The sequence below is a fragment of the Zonotrichia albicollis genome, chromosome 13 (assembly GCF_047830755.1).
Source record: "Zonotrichia albicollis isolate bZonAlb1 chromosome 13, bZonAlb1.hap1, whole genome shotgun sequence".
NCBI lineage: Eukaryota > Metazoa > Chordata > Aves > Passeriformes > Passerellidae > Zonotrichia > Zonotrichia albicollis.
This window is the reverse complement of record NC_133831.1, coordinates 12,959,277-12,978,496: the sequence shown is the minus strand read 5'-3', so window position 1 is coordinate 12,978,496 and position 19,220 is coordinate 12,959,277. Positions and strand designations below refer to the sequence as shown.

General features: G+C 39.5%; 1 protein-coding gene across 1 annotated transcript in view; it reads right to left on the bottom strand.

The window, feature by feature from the left end:
- Positions 1-19,220, bottom strand: part of LOC102068829 (transcription initiation factor TFIID subunit 4) — a 152,731-nt gene that overhangs the window by 42,175 nt on the left and 91,336 nt on the right. The window contains exon 14 of the mRNA XM_074551063.1: positions 7,592-7,714. Within this exon, the coding sequence (XP_074407164.1) occupies positions 7,592-7,714 (123 nt within the window). The remainder of the gene's footprint in view (positions 1-7,591; positions 7,715-19,220) is intronic.

The window sequence follows — 19,220 nt, the reverse complement described above, 5'->3', positions numbered from 1 at the left end:
TCCCATGTACAGGTTGAAAAGTTACACCTTGAAATTTTTCAGGTCAGGTTTTAAAAATTATTTTCACTGACATCTAAAATTGTCACAGCATCTTTGGCCTTACCTTCTAAAGTCAATGGGCAAACCCTCTGCTAGACCTTCCATGCGTTCTCTTTGTCTTACCAGTTTTACTTAGCCACAAGAAGGAAAAAAATCTGTCGTTATAAGCATCAGAAAAACAGACTGCAAAACAGATGCTATGTTTCAGCGTCTGAAAATCAGGAGGACAAGGAGAAAACAACTGAAAATACAGAAAAACTCGAGCCAAAACTAAATCCCAAAACCCCAAAATGCAAACCCATACACCCTCTGTCCCCACACATCCTCAAGGTAGTTTTTTGCAAGAAAAACACAGGAATAGCAGTACAGCTCCATAGGGATTGACAAATAATGGATGAACTCTTAGCTACTCAGACATCTTTGTGCCAAGTTCTCATTTTCCATGCTAATAAGCTGCACACACTGTATTTACAAGGTATCCATAAATAAAACAATTGTATTTATTATTACCATATCTAAACAATTTTCTCTTTAAAAATGTAGTAATTTTTTTTATAACCAAGGAGAAGGATTTCTGTTTCTATTAATAAAAAGAGAGAACAAAAAAACTATTTAAGAACACAGCAGAAATCTTTGAGAAGCAGAGAAAAAAATGCTCTCATGGTCTCCTCCTGCATGCAGTCAGGTGGGACCAACTTCCATCTCCAAATGAAGTAAAAATCAAATTTGTCTTGGCCAATAAGGAAAAATTATTAATATCACTGAACCTCTGTCAGAATATTTTGTGTTCCATAGATCAAAGGAATACACTCAGCATGCAAACCTGTTCTACTAGTAAAAAAGAATGTTTTTCCTGGCACAGAGCCCACTTGCTATTTTCTTGCATTGCTGCCTGGCTTTTTCCTCCTGTGAACTGAGATCCATGCAAAAATGTTCTCCTGCTCCTGACTCACTGCCTGTATTCCTGCCTGTTTGCAACAGGCACAGAAATGTATTTCTACACATTCACTCCCAGCCACAATTATTAATCATCAATGTAAACATTGCATTAACCATCATCTTCAATGTCTTCCCAGTTTTACTGCTAAGTCTGTAAGAAGCATTAGAGTAATGTTGGAAGTTTTGTGTCACAAAATAAAACCAGAGGTTAAAAAAAATCCAGTTTGTGATATCATGGGCGAAAACACAGTCTGAATTAAATTTTTAAAAATGAAAACTCATCACTGGGGCAATTGATTTTTAAATTGAAGTCTCATTCATTTAAGAATAAGGAAAAAGGTGCAATTACTAATTAGGATATTATCTATAAAGTGTTTCAAAATACAGCTTTTGAAATAGATATCAACACATTTATGGCAAACTATTTTAATACTGATTTAAGCTTGAAAACAGAAAGTAAAACAAAACAGAAGTAAAAGAGAAGTTGAAGCCAAACTTGAGATTTTCAAAGATTTACAAAGTACTATGTATGCAATTCCATTTTAAAAAATGTAAGGACAAACTCCTTTCTTCTGTATCCTTGAAAATCCAAACCCATAAATTTAAGTGATAGTTTTGGGATACCTCAAATGAAATCATAACTGTCAGCAGCAGTGACATCTGCACCAAAACAGGTCTGAGAGAACACTGCATTCTATCATGTCAATGAGACATGGAGCAAAGAGTGCTTGAAAAGGTAATGATACAACAAATCATAAAATTTCCTCCTGTTCTGCTCGTAGTCTACAGGCTTAAAAAGCACAAAAAGCAAAATTCAACTTCTTGATCCATAAATGCTTGCAAAAGGTGTTCTGCTCCATTGTATCTCTTCCATATAACTCAAGCTTAACAGTGCAAAGTGATTTAGATTCCAGTGCTTTCTAAGCATATCTTGACCACTTCAAATAAAAAGTAATTTATCAAGAGCCAACCCTACAGCAGGATGACCAAGCTGAGACCTGAATTGTTGGGACAATTGTTCCAAGGACCTTTGACAGTGGATGCCATAAAATAAACTTTAGCTCCAGAACAGCCTAAAGATTTGCCCAGAGAACACCAATGCTGATGGTGTTTTTGCCCAAAATAAAGGACTATTCCTTGGTTGTTAATAATTAAAGACTATTCCTTGGCTCTAGTTCTTTGGGTCTGTCAGGAGCAGTTACACCTCCCATATTGGCTGATTCCTGACCTTCTGAAGTGGGTGATATTCACTGAGTAGAAACTTGGGACAGAAGCTCTGTTACAGCCCTCCTGTAACAGAGACTTCTGCAGGACACACCACACATCCCTTATGGTTTAAAAGGGCAAGAAAGGAAACAAGCCAGGTTTTCCAAGAGACAGCTCATGTCTAACCCATTCCAAAGACAAAATTACCTAGTACCCTGATTTCTTCTTAATATTGTTAAAATATTGACAATGGATTTGAGGAATAATTGCAGGTGTTGCTGAAATGTCCATGGATAGCCCAGCATGAGGTGAGAATGCCAGCTGAAATGTGAAATTAATCACATTCAATACTGCATAACCAAAAAGAGACTGCAGTCAAAAGTACTTTTGTCCAACTCCAGCACATACCCAAGTGCTTCCCACAAAATCCTGAATCCATCCTTGCATTTCCACTTAGAAATCAGGAGTTACTAAAGTGTAAAGACCTAACAGACAGTAACACAAAGTAACTTTCTCTATGCCTTCCTCTGGTACAACACAGATTTCAGTGTCTTAAACCAGAATCTTAATCATGCTCTGTACAAAACCTAAACATGAAAACAGCTTTAAAATACTCAAATTATACCATCTGAAAGATTAATTTAATTAAAAAATGTGGTGCCTCGTACCCAAAATACACCTTGAAATCACTTCAGTAATTAGCTTTTCTCTACACAAAACATCTCTGTTTTAACTGTTGGTTGTGGGACTTTCCACATCTGCAAGAATATCATCTTTCTTGACTATTAAAATGGCTGGAATCTAGTGGATGAGAAAACACCCAGGGTATCAGATCTCCCTTGAGCACTGGCCCAACATATGGTCCTGCACATTTTGAAGGATGGTGTTTGGGATAGTTGCAGAATATTTTTAAGATGACTGCTCTGCTGCTGTGTGAGGAACAGGGCTTTTTCTTATCCCTAAAATGACTGTCTTCAATAAGCAGTGATTCACTGAACTAGCCCTGAAGCTGCCTTTGGAAGCTCAGTATTCAAAAACCATCTGTGCCAGCAAGTACCAGGAGAGGGCTTTCACTTGATATTTAAACAAATTATACCCTCAGATATTTCAAACATATACTCTGTATTTATGTATTTTGGGATACTAGCCATAGGTCTTGATGAGAAGCCAAATCATTTAATTATTATTATTAAATACAGAAAAATACTTGTATTTAACCTCCACACTTTAATTCCATAATAAGAAATAAGGGACTTGAAAGTATGAAAGTTCTGCATTCATGCCACCTCAGCAGTACTCAAATATTTAGCTTGTAAAGCCACCTGACCTAGTCTTACAATGGCTAATCCTTTTTTTAAAGCTCCAACTCTTACAATTACATGAAAATATCCGCTTCATAAACAAAGCAAACTTTTAATTCTAATTCTTAGAAGCCTTATAATTCAAGAAAAAAAACCAAAAACCATGGGAAGTGTTGACTGATAATATTCAATCAAAAAGAAACTAAGGGGACAAAAAAAGCAACCCAAACCTTATATTTAATCTGACAATAAAGATGCTAATTGAAGAACTTCAGGGCTTGCTGTCCTGAATGTTTGTGTCACCAAGTGCTGAGCATCACAGGACCACAGAACAGATCAGAGCTGGGCAGCACTGCTGCTAAGCAGTGCCCAGGATCCTTAGATACCTACTTTGATAATCACACTGATATAATAATCAGTAATTGGAATAGTAATAGTAATGGTAATAATACTAATAAGGCTGAATTCCAAAAAACTGTGACTTGAGAAGATATTTTCCAATAATTTTTGTCTAGTATTACTACAGAAATGGAAAGCCCCTAAAAATTCCACAAATGCAGTATTTTCAATTCTGTCAGGCAGAGAAGCTGAATCTTTCCAAAGGTATCTCTCTTCTCTTTACCTCTTCTCCTGCACTCTAGATCTAAAGCACATTACCATGATAAGCAGGCTGAATTTCTGATGAGCTGCTGGCTGTGTTTCTAGCAGATCATGTAAAACACGAGCAGCCACGAAAGGCACTGAAAAGGCAGCGAATGAAGTGCAGGTGATCTCACATTTGCTGTCTCTGGCTGGCTCTGAGTTCCTTTTGCAGTGTTCACTGGGCTCTAGGCCAAACTAGTTCAACAAGCAAGCAGGAACTATTCAATTTTGACGCTGTTAGATCAGTTTTCTTCCTGTTTCTCAAATGAGGTGGCTCAGCCCAGGGTGCCAGAGCCAAGGGAAGGGCAGGAATGCAGGGATTGGGATGGGACAGAGCCATAAGCCCACTCTGTATTTGTGCTCTCAAACCAGTCACTCACTTGGCACCAGTGTTATTTGGGAACACCAAGCCCCTGCTCATTCACTGTTTTACAAAACATTGTTCCCATGTTTTGGAAAGGCGTTTTTAATATGGTTGCACATAGAAGCAAATTTTTTAAAAAAACAAAAAAACATGTAAAAATAACCTCACTCTAAAGCTGCTGATTTTCCATGTCCCCAGGTATAAGTATTTAAAAAAAATTAGCTGTACTAGTCCAGCAATGATGGGCCTGGTCTTGATAATTTATAATAATCCTGTCATCCAAAACCAAAGGTCTATTTAGCTATGGCTTGAAAACAAGCAAAGAAGTCCAAATGAGCTCTGGCAATGTGAGACAGAGAACAAAGTTTAAAGAAAATACTCTCAAACAAAGTGCTGGTAGAAAATACTTACAGTTATTAACACAAGCTTTTTCACATTTCTAAAAGCTGTAAAAGAATTGTTTCTCTCTAGCTAAAAACCAGAACTTAAATAACAGAAATACTAATCTTTTCCGTCAACTTCTTGTCTTAAGTAGAATATCCATCACTACTCCTTAATTAGCCTCCTGCTCAGATGAAAAGGGTGTTATTTAAAAGATCCAATTTCCAAAAATAAATTCTTAGTATTTCTGTTAAACCAAGAAGCTGGACTGAAATCCAGCACTGCTCACTGAAAAATGGCCAATGCAATAAGTAAAGTGTAAAACAAGAGTTAGTGCAGAAAAGGGAAAATAAAGGAACATGCCAGGGTGGGATGATTTGTAAATGACATATCTTTGGATCAGTAAACATGCAGGTTCCTAGCTGCAACAAAAGCAGACATGTAATTCAAAAATATTAATGAGGAGACAAGCAACTTCAATGCAAAAACTGTATTTTGACCAAAAAAAAATAGCAGTCCAAAAAAACTCTGGCCAAATCAGACCTTGCAAGCAGAGATTATCAGTAGCAAGGGCTTTAAGCAGCTTAGAAATTGCTGTGAGAAATCAGAGTGTCCTAGACCACAGAGGAGGTTGGGTGTTTGAAGGTGGAATTGGGCTCAGGGGGTGTTGGTACCACAGAACCATAATGATGTTTATAACCTCCAGAAACCCAAAGAAGAGATATCAGACAGTCTTAGACAAATAATACAAATTTCCAATACCTTTTTACAGGGAAACATTTTGGAGGAGTTGAGTTTATTTCTGCACAGCAGCCCTAATAAGCTCAGAAGAAGAGCAGAAAGGGAGTTTCTGGGAGCCAAGCTGTGTGACACAGCTTCTGCAGCACTTTAGGTCCTATTCCCTACAAAAGGCATTGAATAATGCAGATCCAGCTTCCAAGACCTTGAAATCAGCTTCCAGGCAGCCATCTCTATCAGCTGGCCAGGATGGTTTGAAGCTAGGAGAAGAGGGATGGGAGCAGTTCCATCTGAACTGGCACACAGCTCATGGCTCCAGGAAATCCATGCATCGGCAGAAACTTCAGGGAGAGTTTGCCAATGCAACAATGGAGTTGTTCAGCAAAATTTGGGCTAGGAGAGCAGCAAAAGGAAGCAAAAATAACCAGAAGCCTTTGGAATTTGCCCCAGACCTTTATTTTTCCTTGAAGCACTGCAGCAAGAGAACAAGGAGCTTCTAGAGAGAGAGGGGGAAGCTGTTCATCATAATCCATTCAGATACAGAGCTCTGATTAAAATGCTTCACTCACTGAAGGTGACCACAATTTGTACATCAAATCATTAATACTTACAAAAGAACAATTATTTTAAAAGGACAATAGATAAATTAAAAATTTAATTGTCTAAATTTAATTATGTTGCTTAGGATAAAATATTCCTTTGGTGAAGTATAAAAATCTGAAGGGATCCAAGTATTATTAGAAGGTTCAAATTATTTTTAAATGAGGGAAAGCCAAAGCTATGACCACCCAGTTGAGCTTCTAATGAAAGCTCCTTTGGGCCTGCTGCTGTGAGATTTGTTACAGGTGCATGTGGGGGAGAACAGGATTCTTTACTGAATGTAAAATAAAGGAGGGAGGCTGAAAGAAAGGGAATAATTACATGACAACACAAAATCTGAGAAACTCCCTCAGTCTGAAACAAATTTTACCAGAAATGGGAGCACCTCCTACATATCTGAAGTCCAAAGTCAATTTTAGAGTATAAACAGGATCCACTTCTGTTCCTAGCTCAGCTAATTCCCTAGCACTAATCTTAGCACACGAAAAGAGAGAGAAGTCAGATAAAAGCTATCCAAAATGGGAAACAAAAAGGCCTTTGGAAATGCCTGGCATTTAGACAGTCAAATGTCTGAGCCAAAACTGTTAGTTTAGCTATTCAAAACAAAATGTTTGCATTTTCCTCAGAACAGGCATGTAATAGGGAGAATTCCTCTGACTCCACTGCGTGGGCAGACTCAGCAGAAGGAAAAGCAGCCCAAGTGTATCTGCACCAAACAACACAGTGCTCTGACAGAGCCACCCACAGCACTGCCACACACCACCCTGGCTCTCCACCTTGCTTAATATAATATAGATCCAGCTTTGGACAATTTGGCATTTATTGTGTAGCACGGCCACTTCACTTAAAATATCAGGAGAATCATGCTAATGAACCCAATCCTATTTCTAGAGCACAGTATTCTTATGGAAATTACAATTTAGCATGGTTATAAACTCATCTTTGCAGTGGTGGAGGACACCTTGATGTTCTGGAAGAAGTTTGGACACATATTTATCACAAACCCACACTGGTTTTACTACAAGCTCTTGGTTCAAACTGTAAGCAAGACTACAGTTAGGGTTTTTTAGGTACTTTTTCATTCCCTACTCTTTTTGGGGTTTTCCAGATTATGCAGAGGAGAAAACAGACACAACAGTTTAAGATCTACACTTCACATTGAACTATTTTAAAAACATTCTTTAATGACCTGCTGAAAGTTCACACTTGAAAATACAACTACGAGGAGATGCCATTTTAACTGTGGCAAGCCAAGCTGGGCTCCCGTGCTGATGTGCATTTCCAAAATGACACACCTGCCTGCCAGCAGCAGCAGGAGCAGCCCCAGCTGTTCCTGAGAGGCTTTGCAGGAGTGATTTCCCTGCTCTGGGTGCACACTTACCTCTCCTCCTATGGTGAGCAGGCCAGGAGCATCCAGCTTCCGTTTCTTGCGGGGGCCGATGGCTGCCAGCGCCGTCAGGTTGGCGTCCCTCTGCCTCATCTGGGCCAGCTCCTGCTGCTGCATCTGCCACACAGCAAAGAAATCTCTTTAGTTTGATTCTCTAGCCTTAGCTAAAAGTTATCTTCAGACCTGCAAGCATCAGGTGAAGTCACATGTGAGCAATCCCTGAGAGCACCGTACTGCTCCCAGTACTATTCCAGCAGCCTGGCCATGGAGCAATAATGAAGGTACTGAAGTTCTTGTGACTTTCACAGGATTTCTGCTTCCAAATACCTCAACTCTTTCCAAAACCACTATCCTTTTCATTAAAAACTGCCTTATATACTAACTTACATACTTATACTAACTATCAGTTTATGACTGACATGAAGAATATCATCAGTCACACTGGTGTTCCAAGCAACACCTCTCCCAGTCCATCCTGCACTGCACTTCTGGAGGACTTTCCAATGGCAGGAAGGATGGCCAGGCAGGAAAATCCTCTTTTTTTTGGGAAGGGAGAGCTGAGCTGGGCTGAATTATAAGCTAGAAACTTCCCCAGCCCTGACAAACCAGGACTGAGTGTCCATCCCAGTGTGGTTCCACCACCCAGCCCTTGGTTTGGGATGCAGGAACCCCCCTGCCTGATTTTCCATCTCCCCGTCATTCTTCTGGCACCACCAACCCAATTTGAATTGAAATACCAATTCAAATTTTAAAAAAAAACCTCATTTTTTATCTTACCTTTATTTTGAATTTCAAACATACTTGATGTTTTCTCAAAAAACATCTAAATTAATAAGATATCTCTATCTAAATGCTAGCCAAAGGTAATGCTGACACAAAACCTTTAAAAACTGACTTTCCAAGTGCTTTCTGGGCTTAGGCTTTAGGTAAGAATATATTTGACCAATTTGAAGCAGCTGCCAGCTGCATTATGTAACAATATAGCACACTACAGAAAATAGGAGAAAGTGCTCTGGCCAGCAGAGAGGCAAAGTTGCATATTCACTATAAACTGTGTAATTCTTTCAGAGTGTTAACGAAAAGTGTCATATTCCCAAGAAACTGATGTTTTAATAAATATTCTGATCAATACCACACAAGAATAGCTGATTAGGCAACACAGTATATTATCTTAATTAGATAAAAGCATTCATATTTTTTAGCAATAATTCTTATTCATCTCAAAACTTTGAGTTTGCAAAATCTATCAATAAACTGAGAGGTGTTTCCTTTCTAATCCCACTGATGTCACTCTTGTTCCCACTTCAGCAGCAGTGCACAGAACAACACCTTGAGAAATTCATGGGTGGTAATAAAAACCCTGGAACGATACAGGCACAATTCCTCATTAAAATGACACTGAACTGACAAGCAGAGATAGAAGTGTCTCAGCCATTACCTACACATGATCTGCACATAAAAGCAGGGCCTGAACTATCTCAACCAGTGCTAAAAGGAGAGGTTTAAGCAAAAAAGTGCCAGTGTGGAGTGCCTTTTCTCCATCCACCTCTGTCCAGAAAAAGCAGATCCACTCCTGCCTCTTTTCAGGGCAGCTCTCAGATGAATTCATTTGGCAGCCAGCACACTTGTGCCTGAGCAGCTTTGGTGGCAGGCTGGCCAGGGAGTGTTTCCAGCTCCAGGGATGGTGCCAGGGCCCAGCACTGCCCAGAGCCAGGGCAGGTGACCCAGAGAGCCCTGGAGGCAGCAGTGAGGGGCACCAGAGCTGGGCACAGCATTGAGGTGTGGCTTCAAGTGCCCAGCACAGAGGGGCAGGCGCTGCCCTGCTCCTGCTGATCCAGCCCAGGTGCCGTGGGCCTGCTGCCCCCTTGGGCACACTTTAGTTCACACTCAGCCACTGTCAACCACCACCAGCACCTCTCCCACCTTTGTCCAGGATGTGGACACTGGGACCAAACACAGCCCCAGCATCCTGACAGCACTGAGCTGGAACTGGGAATGTTCAACCTGGAGAAAGACCCCCAGAAAGACCTCACTGGGGCTTTCCAATGCCTAAAAGGAGCTAACAGGAAAGACAGACAGGGACTTTGGACAAGGGCCTGGAGTGACAGGACATGAGGGAATGGCTTCACACTGAAAGAGTGGGGATTTGAATTAGATACAAGAAAAAAATCCATCTCTGGGAGGTGCTGAGCTCCCGGCACAGCTGCCCAGAGAAGCTGTGGCTGCCCCATCCCTGGCAGTGTCCAAGGCTCGACAGGGCTCGGTGTAACCTGGGGCAGTAAAGAGTGTCTCTGCTCATGGCAAGGGGTGAACAAGGTGATCTCAAAGATCCCTCCCAAACCAAACCATTTTATATTTTCACATTCTTCAGAAAATTGAATTCAGCCATTTAGAGCTTGAAACCCCCGTTTTGAAACCCCATTAGAGTTTGAAATCCTGTCCCTTGCTCATGGCAAGGGATGAACAAGATGATCTCGAAGATCCCTCCCAAACCAAACCATTTTGAATTTTCACATTCTTCAGAAAATTGAATTCAGTCATTTAGAGTTTGAAACCCCATTTTTCACACTTTCATGCTTTCATACATTTTGCAAGTGCAGTTATTATCGTAACTTCAGTATAACATTATCTAAAAATACATCTCTCATCTACAGGGTAAAAGAATTTCCTAAATACAAAAAAGAAACGTAGAAAAATATCTCAATAATAGTGCAAAGGTCTATACATACTTCTCTTTGCCAACTCATATTAGGTTTTTAGCTCAAATATCTTTGGCTCTGTTCCAGATTAAATGCCAGTTAGGCAGAGCTGCCCGCTTACCCTTTCAAGGTAGATAGCAACAGTGGTGAGCTCTAATCATTTACAAAGGTCATGATCGGAAGCTAGCCCGTGAGCAGTCATTTAAAATTCCATTGATCCCTATTTGTAGTCAGGGAAAGAAAATGGACATTTCAGCTGTATTGTAATTATGAGGCTTCAAGGCAACTGTAAATAGATGTGCAAATCTAGATACTGGCAAATACCTTAGAGAAGAAATTATTACTATAGTATAACATATATCCAGGAAAGGTTGAAGATAAAACTGCATATAAAAAAAGATCAATCATCTTTTTGCTAATTTGCCTTGCTTGCCAGCCTACAAGGGTTATCACAATTATCAGAAGTCTGATGAATATTTAAGCAAGGGCCAACTGGCTTAGAGTGATCTCAGACGAAGTTGTCAAGCTTTGCAGAATAAGAAATTCTGCACTGGAGTAAGTATTCGTTTCCTGGGAGGTGCAGGTCAGAAATGCAGTCTGATAGGTATTATGCAAAGGTTATATGAATATTGTATCAGTGTCTTATCCAAAGTCACCATTTGCAAACCCACAGGAAGCTAATACTTACTTGGCTCTCTGTGCTACACTATACCCTGGCTATTTCCACATGGAATATCAGCACATAGTGCCTCTTGTTGAGATTTTTTGCACATGTAAATTGTAAAGCAAAAGGTGCCATTTCTCTAAATTTCCCATAGTGGGATAAATCTTGCCCTCACTTTGAAACCTGCAAACTGGTTTTACCAAGAAACTATGGAAAAGCTTCAAGAATCTGCAGAAAGCTTTGCACTCATGTATTCCTCAGGTTCTTTGTCCTCTCTTTTTTATCAGTGAGAAAACTAAAGATGGTTCTTGCTATCATATACTAATCTTGACAAATGCACAATTCAAGTGGTAATCTTGAATTACCACTACCTGTAATTCACCCCCAACAGACAGAGCCAAAGGAGCTGAGCTCTGTTCTACCCACCCTGGGTGAATTCTGCTAGGACTTCATTCTTCACCTGCCTGTGTCTCTCAGCCCACATCACCCAGCCTGGCTGTGTCTGCCATAGGCTCTCCAGACAAGGATCCTCCTCCACTATGTGCCTCACTTATCATCAAGCCCCAGTGGGCTGAACAGACATTCCTGTAATACAAATAAGGAATATGCTGCCAGGTACAAAAGATGCAGACAGAAACACAACACAGTTTCTGATACTGGTTTTACAGCACACTGTGGTAAATTACAGCAGGAAAGAATAACCTTATGTAACCTTCATGAATGCTGATCAAAACACTTCTAATACATCAAACACATCATCAGTGGGATCACAGTATCCTGATGTTTTATAACATAGAGGCTGAAGTGTTGAAAATACTTGATAAATACTGTATTGCACTAATTCTCAACAATCTTTTATAAATTATCACTGATGGTTTTTTAGGCTTTCTTTAAAGCCCATCTGAAAGCAGAGAATCATCAAATTACATTTAAAAATAATCAGAAGTGTTATGATCCTGATACTGACTCCCAACAAGCCTTCAGCTTGCAGAGGTCAGTGTATTCCAGCTGACAGGAGAGCCTCTCTGCACACTATCTACCATGAAGCTGCTTACAAGAAAACATCTTTGCAGTTTATGGATACTTACTAGCAAGACATTTAAGAAGACCTTATTAAGATCCCAGACCATCCTTTAATACCATACCATTATTGGGTTCTTCATACTCCTATTAAAACTTTACCTTATTTTTCCAAGTCACATACTTCTGTTTCTTCATAGCCCACATTACATTACCTGCACCACTCTCTTTCCTACCCATCATCTGCCTTTCCATGAAAAATATTGCCCCCAGTTGTAATTTCTGGTCAAAATAATTTTTTACAAAAGCATGATCTTGGCTTTGGTTCCAAAGAGGGGACACTGCACCTTGTGCACCAGATGCACACCCTGGCCTGTGGAGGCTCTTCTCCCCAGAGCACTCTGGAATCACATCCTGTGTCAAGTGGAAATGACTTTGCAACCAGCTTTGGTTCCACTGTAACCCCTCTGAATCCTCAGCACTAAGAACTACAGGAATTGAATGTCCTCATCTTCAGTGTTCCGAAATTACTCTTAGAAGTACCTGTAAAACTAAAGCTACTTATGCTTCTGACTTTACATGATCAATTATATTTTCAAGCTAACAAAGCAGCCTGTTTCTACAACACAGTTTATCTTCTAACTAAGCCAGTTACTAATTACTGGATATTTAAACAAATGAAGCACCTGTTACTATCTGTACATCCTGATAAAATAATTTCCTGTTACTTAACATGATTTACCAGAAATTAATGTAACTCACTACATAACCAACAATATGCAACTGTTTGACAGCTGCATTCACTCACACTCTTATTTTCATACTGGGCTCCTGATGCAAAATCTTTCTTTAACTTGCCTTTATCACAAATAATATGGATATATTTATCAATAGCATATCAAAATTTCTGCCCTCTGGGAAGAAAGCAATGCTTCAATTCAGAACCACATTCATTAACAACAATTAAGTTTTTTGAAAGTAAAAATATTTCTCTAAAACACAAATATTCCAATATATTATACAAGTAAAATGCTTACAAATCAGATGCTGTTCCTTACTCCTTATCAAATCCAAATGCATTTTTAGCATGGGATGCCTCTCATTTGATAAAAAGTACACCATAAGAACAAAGCATTATTTTGAACACTGACATTTTCTTGTGATGGTGGCACAGCATTAAAACCACAAAGAACACTACTTCACCACTTTAATAAAGTGAGCTAACCAGAGAAGTTCTAGAATTTTAGTTTGTTTTCTGCAGATCATTATTTGTTATGATACATTTACGTATTTAAGAAAGAAGTGCCACAAGCCATATGCCACAAGGAAGACAGCCATATGTCTATGTGAAGTATCAACACTAGATCTTAAAAGCTAGGTTTAGCAATTTCCAAAAACCAAGAATGCCTTATTTGTCAGGCAAAACCCAGGCAAAGAGAAGTGAGCTTTGTCTAAAGCAGAAATGTAGATGAAATATAGGTATGGGCTGTAGATGCTAAGGACTAAGAGCAATTTCCTTCCATATGATCAGAAAGTAAGAGGACAGCTGGAACTCCTAAAAATTCTAGTCTACATATAAATACCTTCAAAAATCAAAGAGAGAACAGGGAGTGGGATCACATGAGAGAGAGAAAGGTCAAGGAGGTGGTTCTGTGCCTACAGGCAGAATTCAGGGATGTTTTTTGGCCTAGAAGGAAAATAACCCAGTGACAGAGACACAGAGATGATTGTGAAGATAAAGAAGAAAGAGCTTCAGGAAGTAGTCATGTATGTTTAAACAGTGCCAATACAGGATTTGATAAGGGAATAGAAGCCAAATTGTAAAAGTAAGTTTCTGTAGTCACAGAGCCAACTCAGCCCACCAGGATCTACATTTTATCTACTCACAATTCCCAACCTAGCTCAGAAATACCACCTAAGGAGGAAGGAGAGGAGGCTCCCAGCACCACAGCACCTATAAATATCAACAGCATTCATGGGTGAGGACAGGCAGCAGTGAACCCCGAGCAGGAACCTGGCAACAGAGGGTGCTAAATGGCAGAAATGTTTGATGAAAGCAAGATCATATAAACAATGATTTAAGCATTGATTTCTGGCCAATAGGCTTCAATGGAAATCCCTCCTAATTCTGTCTGCGATGGATGGCTTAATTCCTGATAACAGGGTCATATGCTGAGAAAAACCTGTCTTAATTGATGGCTCTGTAACATGTATCTATCAGTCTCAGACACTGATTACACCCCCTGGAAAAACATCTTTTCTGCTCAGGAGTGCCTGAAATGCGGAACCATTACACATGTCCTAAGATGGCCACAACAGAAGGTGCAATTAAAAATGAAACTCATTAAAAATGCTGGCAGGAACCTTATGAAGTCCAGGACAATGATGAAGAAGGATGGGTGCCTCAGTGAATTTCAGGGAACCTGTGTGTGCAGCAGCCCTGTGCTGTCCCCCAGCCCTGCTCTGGCTCTGAAACCTCTCAGCGTCAGCACAGCCCCAGTGCCTGGTAAGGAACTGCTCCAAGCACTGAAGTACTGCAAAAATGCCACACCAGAGAGCTTTCACCTGTGTAACAGCAGCTCATGCACCAAACACATTCTGCGACACTTTTAAACATTCACAGCTCTGACAAATTGTATCTAATTTTGTTCAGGACAAAGCTGGATGCTGCTCCTTCCCAAGTGTTCTCCCACAGGTCAGTAAAAGCTCCAGCTGTCCCTTGCAATGGCTGCACATCTAGCTGAACTAGATCAAGATTCTCCTTTACTGTGAAGGGTGTTTGTCTGTTGGGTTTTGGTGAGGGGAGTTTCTTCTTTTTTCCTACCCACACACTTTTAACAGCAGCTGAAAATTATTGCATAGCGTTAGGAAAAAAATCACCCTGGGCAAAGACCAAGCTGGGAATGTTTCAGCCTCAAGATGACTGTTTCTCAAAATAATGAGCATCTGAACACAGTTCTGGAATCTTAACTGGGGTACTTTGGACCAAGCATCTTTCCTACAACAGACATTTCTGTTTATTACATCTAATTTCATTATGTTTTACAAGTTTACTCAAATTTTCCATTTAAACGTGCCCTATTACTTTCGAGACAATGTGTCAAACTCTGATACAGAAAATGCCAGGTGCATCCTGCCTTTCATTTTTATTTCTCTTGTACATTACACAGTTAAATGGGATTTTAAAAACAATTATCCTTATATCTACAATTTTATCCCCTTACTACTCAAGACTACATACTATCTGAACTGATATATATAAATATATATAAATAAATATATATATATATATAATAGTCACAGGTTTTATTTTCTTGGAAGTATCCTTAACAGCTGACTCATAATTTATAAAAAATCAAAAGCATGAAGAATTTGAGATTTGATTTCAAACTCTTGTAAATTTTTAACATACTGGGTTACATTTTTTGATTTTCCAAATACAATGCACTATCATTTAATCATTTATTAACTTAAACACATTTATTTCTGTAACAGTCCAACAATTTCTTAAGCTACATTTTCCTGTTTAGAGTCACACAGCGTGTGATAAATACTTAAGGAAGATATCCCTCAAACACCTCTGAAAGAGTTCTAAAGCAATGGATTTTTGTCCATCCAATAACTTTAATCATTACATTCCTGCACTTCTCAGAATCTGTTGTTTGAATTCCAGTACCATTTCTGTGGTTTTGGTTCTACTATTCCTCAAACCATTTCTCTCCAGTAGCACCAGTTCCAGGCTCTCCTATGCTAAGCTGTTTTAAACCTTTATATTTGTTAGGTGCTGTAAGAGCACATGGCAGATTTGCCAATCCAAATCTGAGCAAAGCCCATTTGAGCCAGGGCTTTCTGAGGCACAGACAACTGGGCAGGATCAGCACTACCAGAGCTGGCAACTTACTGGAGTGTCAGTAACTTGTAGTGAGATCAGAAAAAAACTCTGAAATAAATCCCTATAGTGTCAAAGGAAGGGGACCAGGACACCAGTTGGTTCATCACAGGCCTTTCAGGTCCGGTCTGGTCCCAGTCCCTCAGGTCTTTCTGGTCCAGTTTATTGAAGAAAGTATCAAACACTTATACAGCAAATAATAAGCTTATGAATATTCTGTAAGCCAAGCAATCTATTGGTTAAACTATACCATTAACTCATCCTCATTCCTTAGGGATTACATCTTTCTTTTCTCATGTCTCTTTCACTGTTTGTTATTATACCACAGCTAGGCCCAAGGACACTGCTATCTGCGCAGGTGCAGGACTTGGAATTAGCCACAGTTTTGTAATTTTCCAGTCCTTAGCAGCTAAATTCCCAACACCATAGATCTGCTATTTTGTTATTTATCAGTCCTAATTTTATTTTGGAGCAAGGCAATCACCAATGTTCTCAAGGTGTTCCTCAAAGGACACAAGACAGCATCAGTATGGCTGGGAAGAACATGAGCCAAAGCTCACTGGGGCTCACTCCAGTGAACAGTCTCACTCCCAGGGCTTTGCAACAAAGATGGAAAAGGCATTTTCCCAGGCTCTTTGCTCATCTAAGTGGGGGTTTACTATACTCCCCAGATTTCTAGGATCTTCTCCTTTCCCCCTGAAGTGAGACACTGTGTGAGAACTCAAAATGATGTTTGAACCAAGACCAGGGAGTAAAACACACAGTGAAGGCCTGAGTGGAGACTGGTCATGTTGAGAGTTACAGACTGAAGAAATGAGAGCAGGAACCTGTTGAGCTGTGGCTTTGGGACAAGGGACAGGAACACTGGCATATGGGAGGACGCTCCACAAAGAGTGGGCTTTTCTAAAATCATGCCCTGAAAATAAGAGTGCAGGCAGTAATCCCAAAGGCTGTGCTGCCCACCGTAACACAGGGCTCAGTGCTGCACTAGAAGGTGAACCAACTGCCCTGCTTTTCACATGGCAGGTATCCAATAAACAAAAAAATCTATTGTCGTAGAACTCTTCCAGAGGTGTTTGAGGGATATCTTCCTTAAGTATTTATTATACCCTGTGTTACTCTAGATAGGAATATATAGCTTAAGAAATGGTCGGACTGTTACAGAAAATACCCTCCAAAGACTCTTCCATCATCTGAGCAATACAACAGCTATTTGGATGGGCAGAACTCTCCATGGCTGCTGCAACTTTGTGTTAGTGCCAGGGGAGTCAGATCAGGAATTTTATCTGCACCATCTTCTCCGTGCATCAGGAATTTCAAGCAGAGCACGGCCTTTGGTTACTTTTATTTCTGTTCATCTCTGGCACTACTTGAAATTTGAATTAATTAAAACCCAATACACCAGAACTGCACCAAGAAGATGGAAGAAGTTCTTGGCTGGCCTATCAATGAAGCCAGCTGAAGACCAAAGCACACAGGAGGATCTCATCATCCCTGAAGAGTGACAGTATTTCATACCATAAAATTTCAAATCAGCCTGAAGCATTTTCCCCATTTTTTTCCAAATAAGTATTTCTATTTTTTGGTAAAATTTCTCTGGCTATATTCCATTAGCACAAAACTTCAGAATAGCAGAAATTTTAAGTGCATTTAAAATAGCAGTTAATCAGAAATTCTAGTAAGAGGCTTTATTAACTAGATTATTCCAAAAGAAAATGCCCAGATTTTGATACCAGTCCTCTAGCATTCTTATGGGAAATCTGCATCTTGAAACTGCCAGCCTCATTTGAGGAAATGAGGCGAATGTAGCAATCTACTAAAAATCATTTGGCTGTAATAAGTAATTTTAATCAAATAGTTAGAGAGAATGGCATTGGAGTTAATGTCTGAAGTGTCATAAACAGATGGGGAATGTGCAGTGTAGCGACTGGTTGTGCACTTTTAACGCAATTTCCTCTTTTGCAGGCTGGATCGTGGTTTGATCAAGTCTAAGTGACATGACAAAAACAAATTTAATTTATTCTGAAACTATATTCAACTAAAGAATGCACAATACAGCAAGTGTGCTGCTCTGCTGGAAAGTGAGGTTTGAGGCACGGTAAAACACCGGGAACAAAAATAGCCACACGCCCACCACCTTCTTCCCCTTAAAAGTTGTGGGGGTGGTGCTGGGGGTGCACTCGTAAAATGGAAGTTCCACTGGGGATGCAAAACAAGCTTGAATTTAAATAATCTACATCTTTTCTATTTTAGATTGAGCTACAGCAAAACCGCTGCTGCTCATTTGTGCTGCAGATCAAGGGAACAACGCACCACAGTGTGGGGACAAAATATTTCAAGCAATTTCTCCGACACTGACAAGTAGTAAATTAGGGAATCTTGTAAGTACAATACAGTAGTCATCCCCTTCTATTGATCACATATAATTTACATCTTACAAAGATGTGAATTCTTGCATTCTCACTCCACAAGGAAAATCTCAATGATTTATTCATTTCAAATAAAAAATAGAAGGTAGATGAGAAGAATTACTTCACAGGCTGTAGCTTTCTCAGGGCACTAGTGCTAGGCTCTTCTTTCGCACTGCCCGAAGGGCCTTTGTGTGCAAGTCCCTCTAATTAACAAGGTGAATCATGCAGCAGTTCCCTAATTAGTGAACATGACAAGCCAATGGAAACAAGCAGACAGACCTGGCGCACAGATATGGTCAACAAAAGGCACAGCAACACGCCATTAAAAAATGCCTATTTCAAATAAATAAAATAGCAAGAGAACTAGCATAATGCTTAATTTTCCTTTTCATGTTTTATGCTTATTCCTCATTTATTGCAGATATAAATAACGACACAAAAAATCAAGGTTTCCAACTGCAAGTCACACCACCTCTCCAAAATCAAAGACTACTTATCCTACGTGAATAAGCATCTGCTCAAGGGGCATTATTTGTTTTCTCTCTTGTTTTTCTGCTTTAAAGAACTGCAGTTACATTACACGCTTAGGACTTTAAGAATCCATTAATTAATTCTATTCAAAATTATTTTTTCTTGAAATCCTTTTTCACCAATAGATGAAAGGAGTGCAATAGTTGCACTATTATTGCATTTTAAAAAATGCCTACATTCCCAACATGTCATCATTTCTACCTTTTGTATGAGAATAAATAAATAATATAAGTGAATAATCAAAGAATCAGATTTGCATTAGAAAGGAAATGAGATGATCTAAAATGTACCTCCTTACCTTCCTCTTTCCAAGTAAAATATTTTTAATCTTTCACTTTTCCTTCTGCTTTTCCTAAAAACACTCATCCCATCTTCAAAACCAAACAAGAGGGTTAATTAATTTTCAATT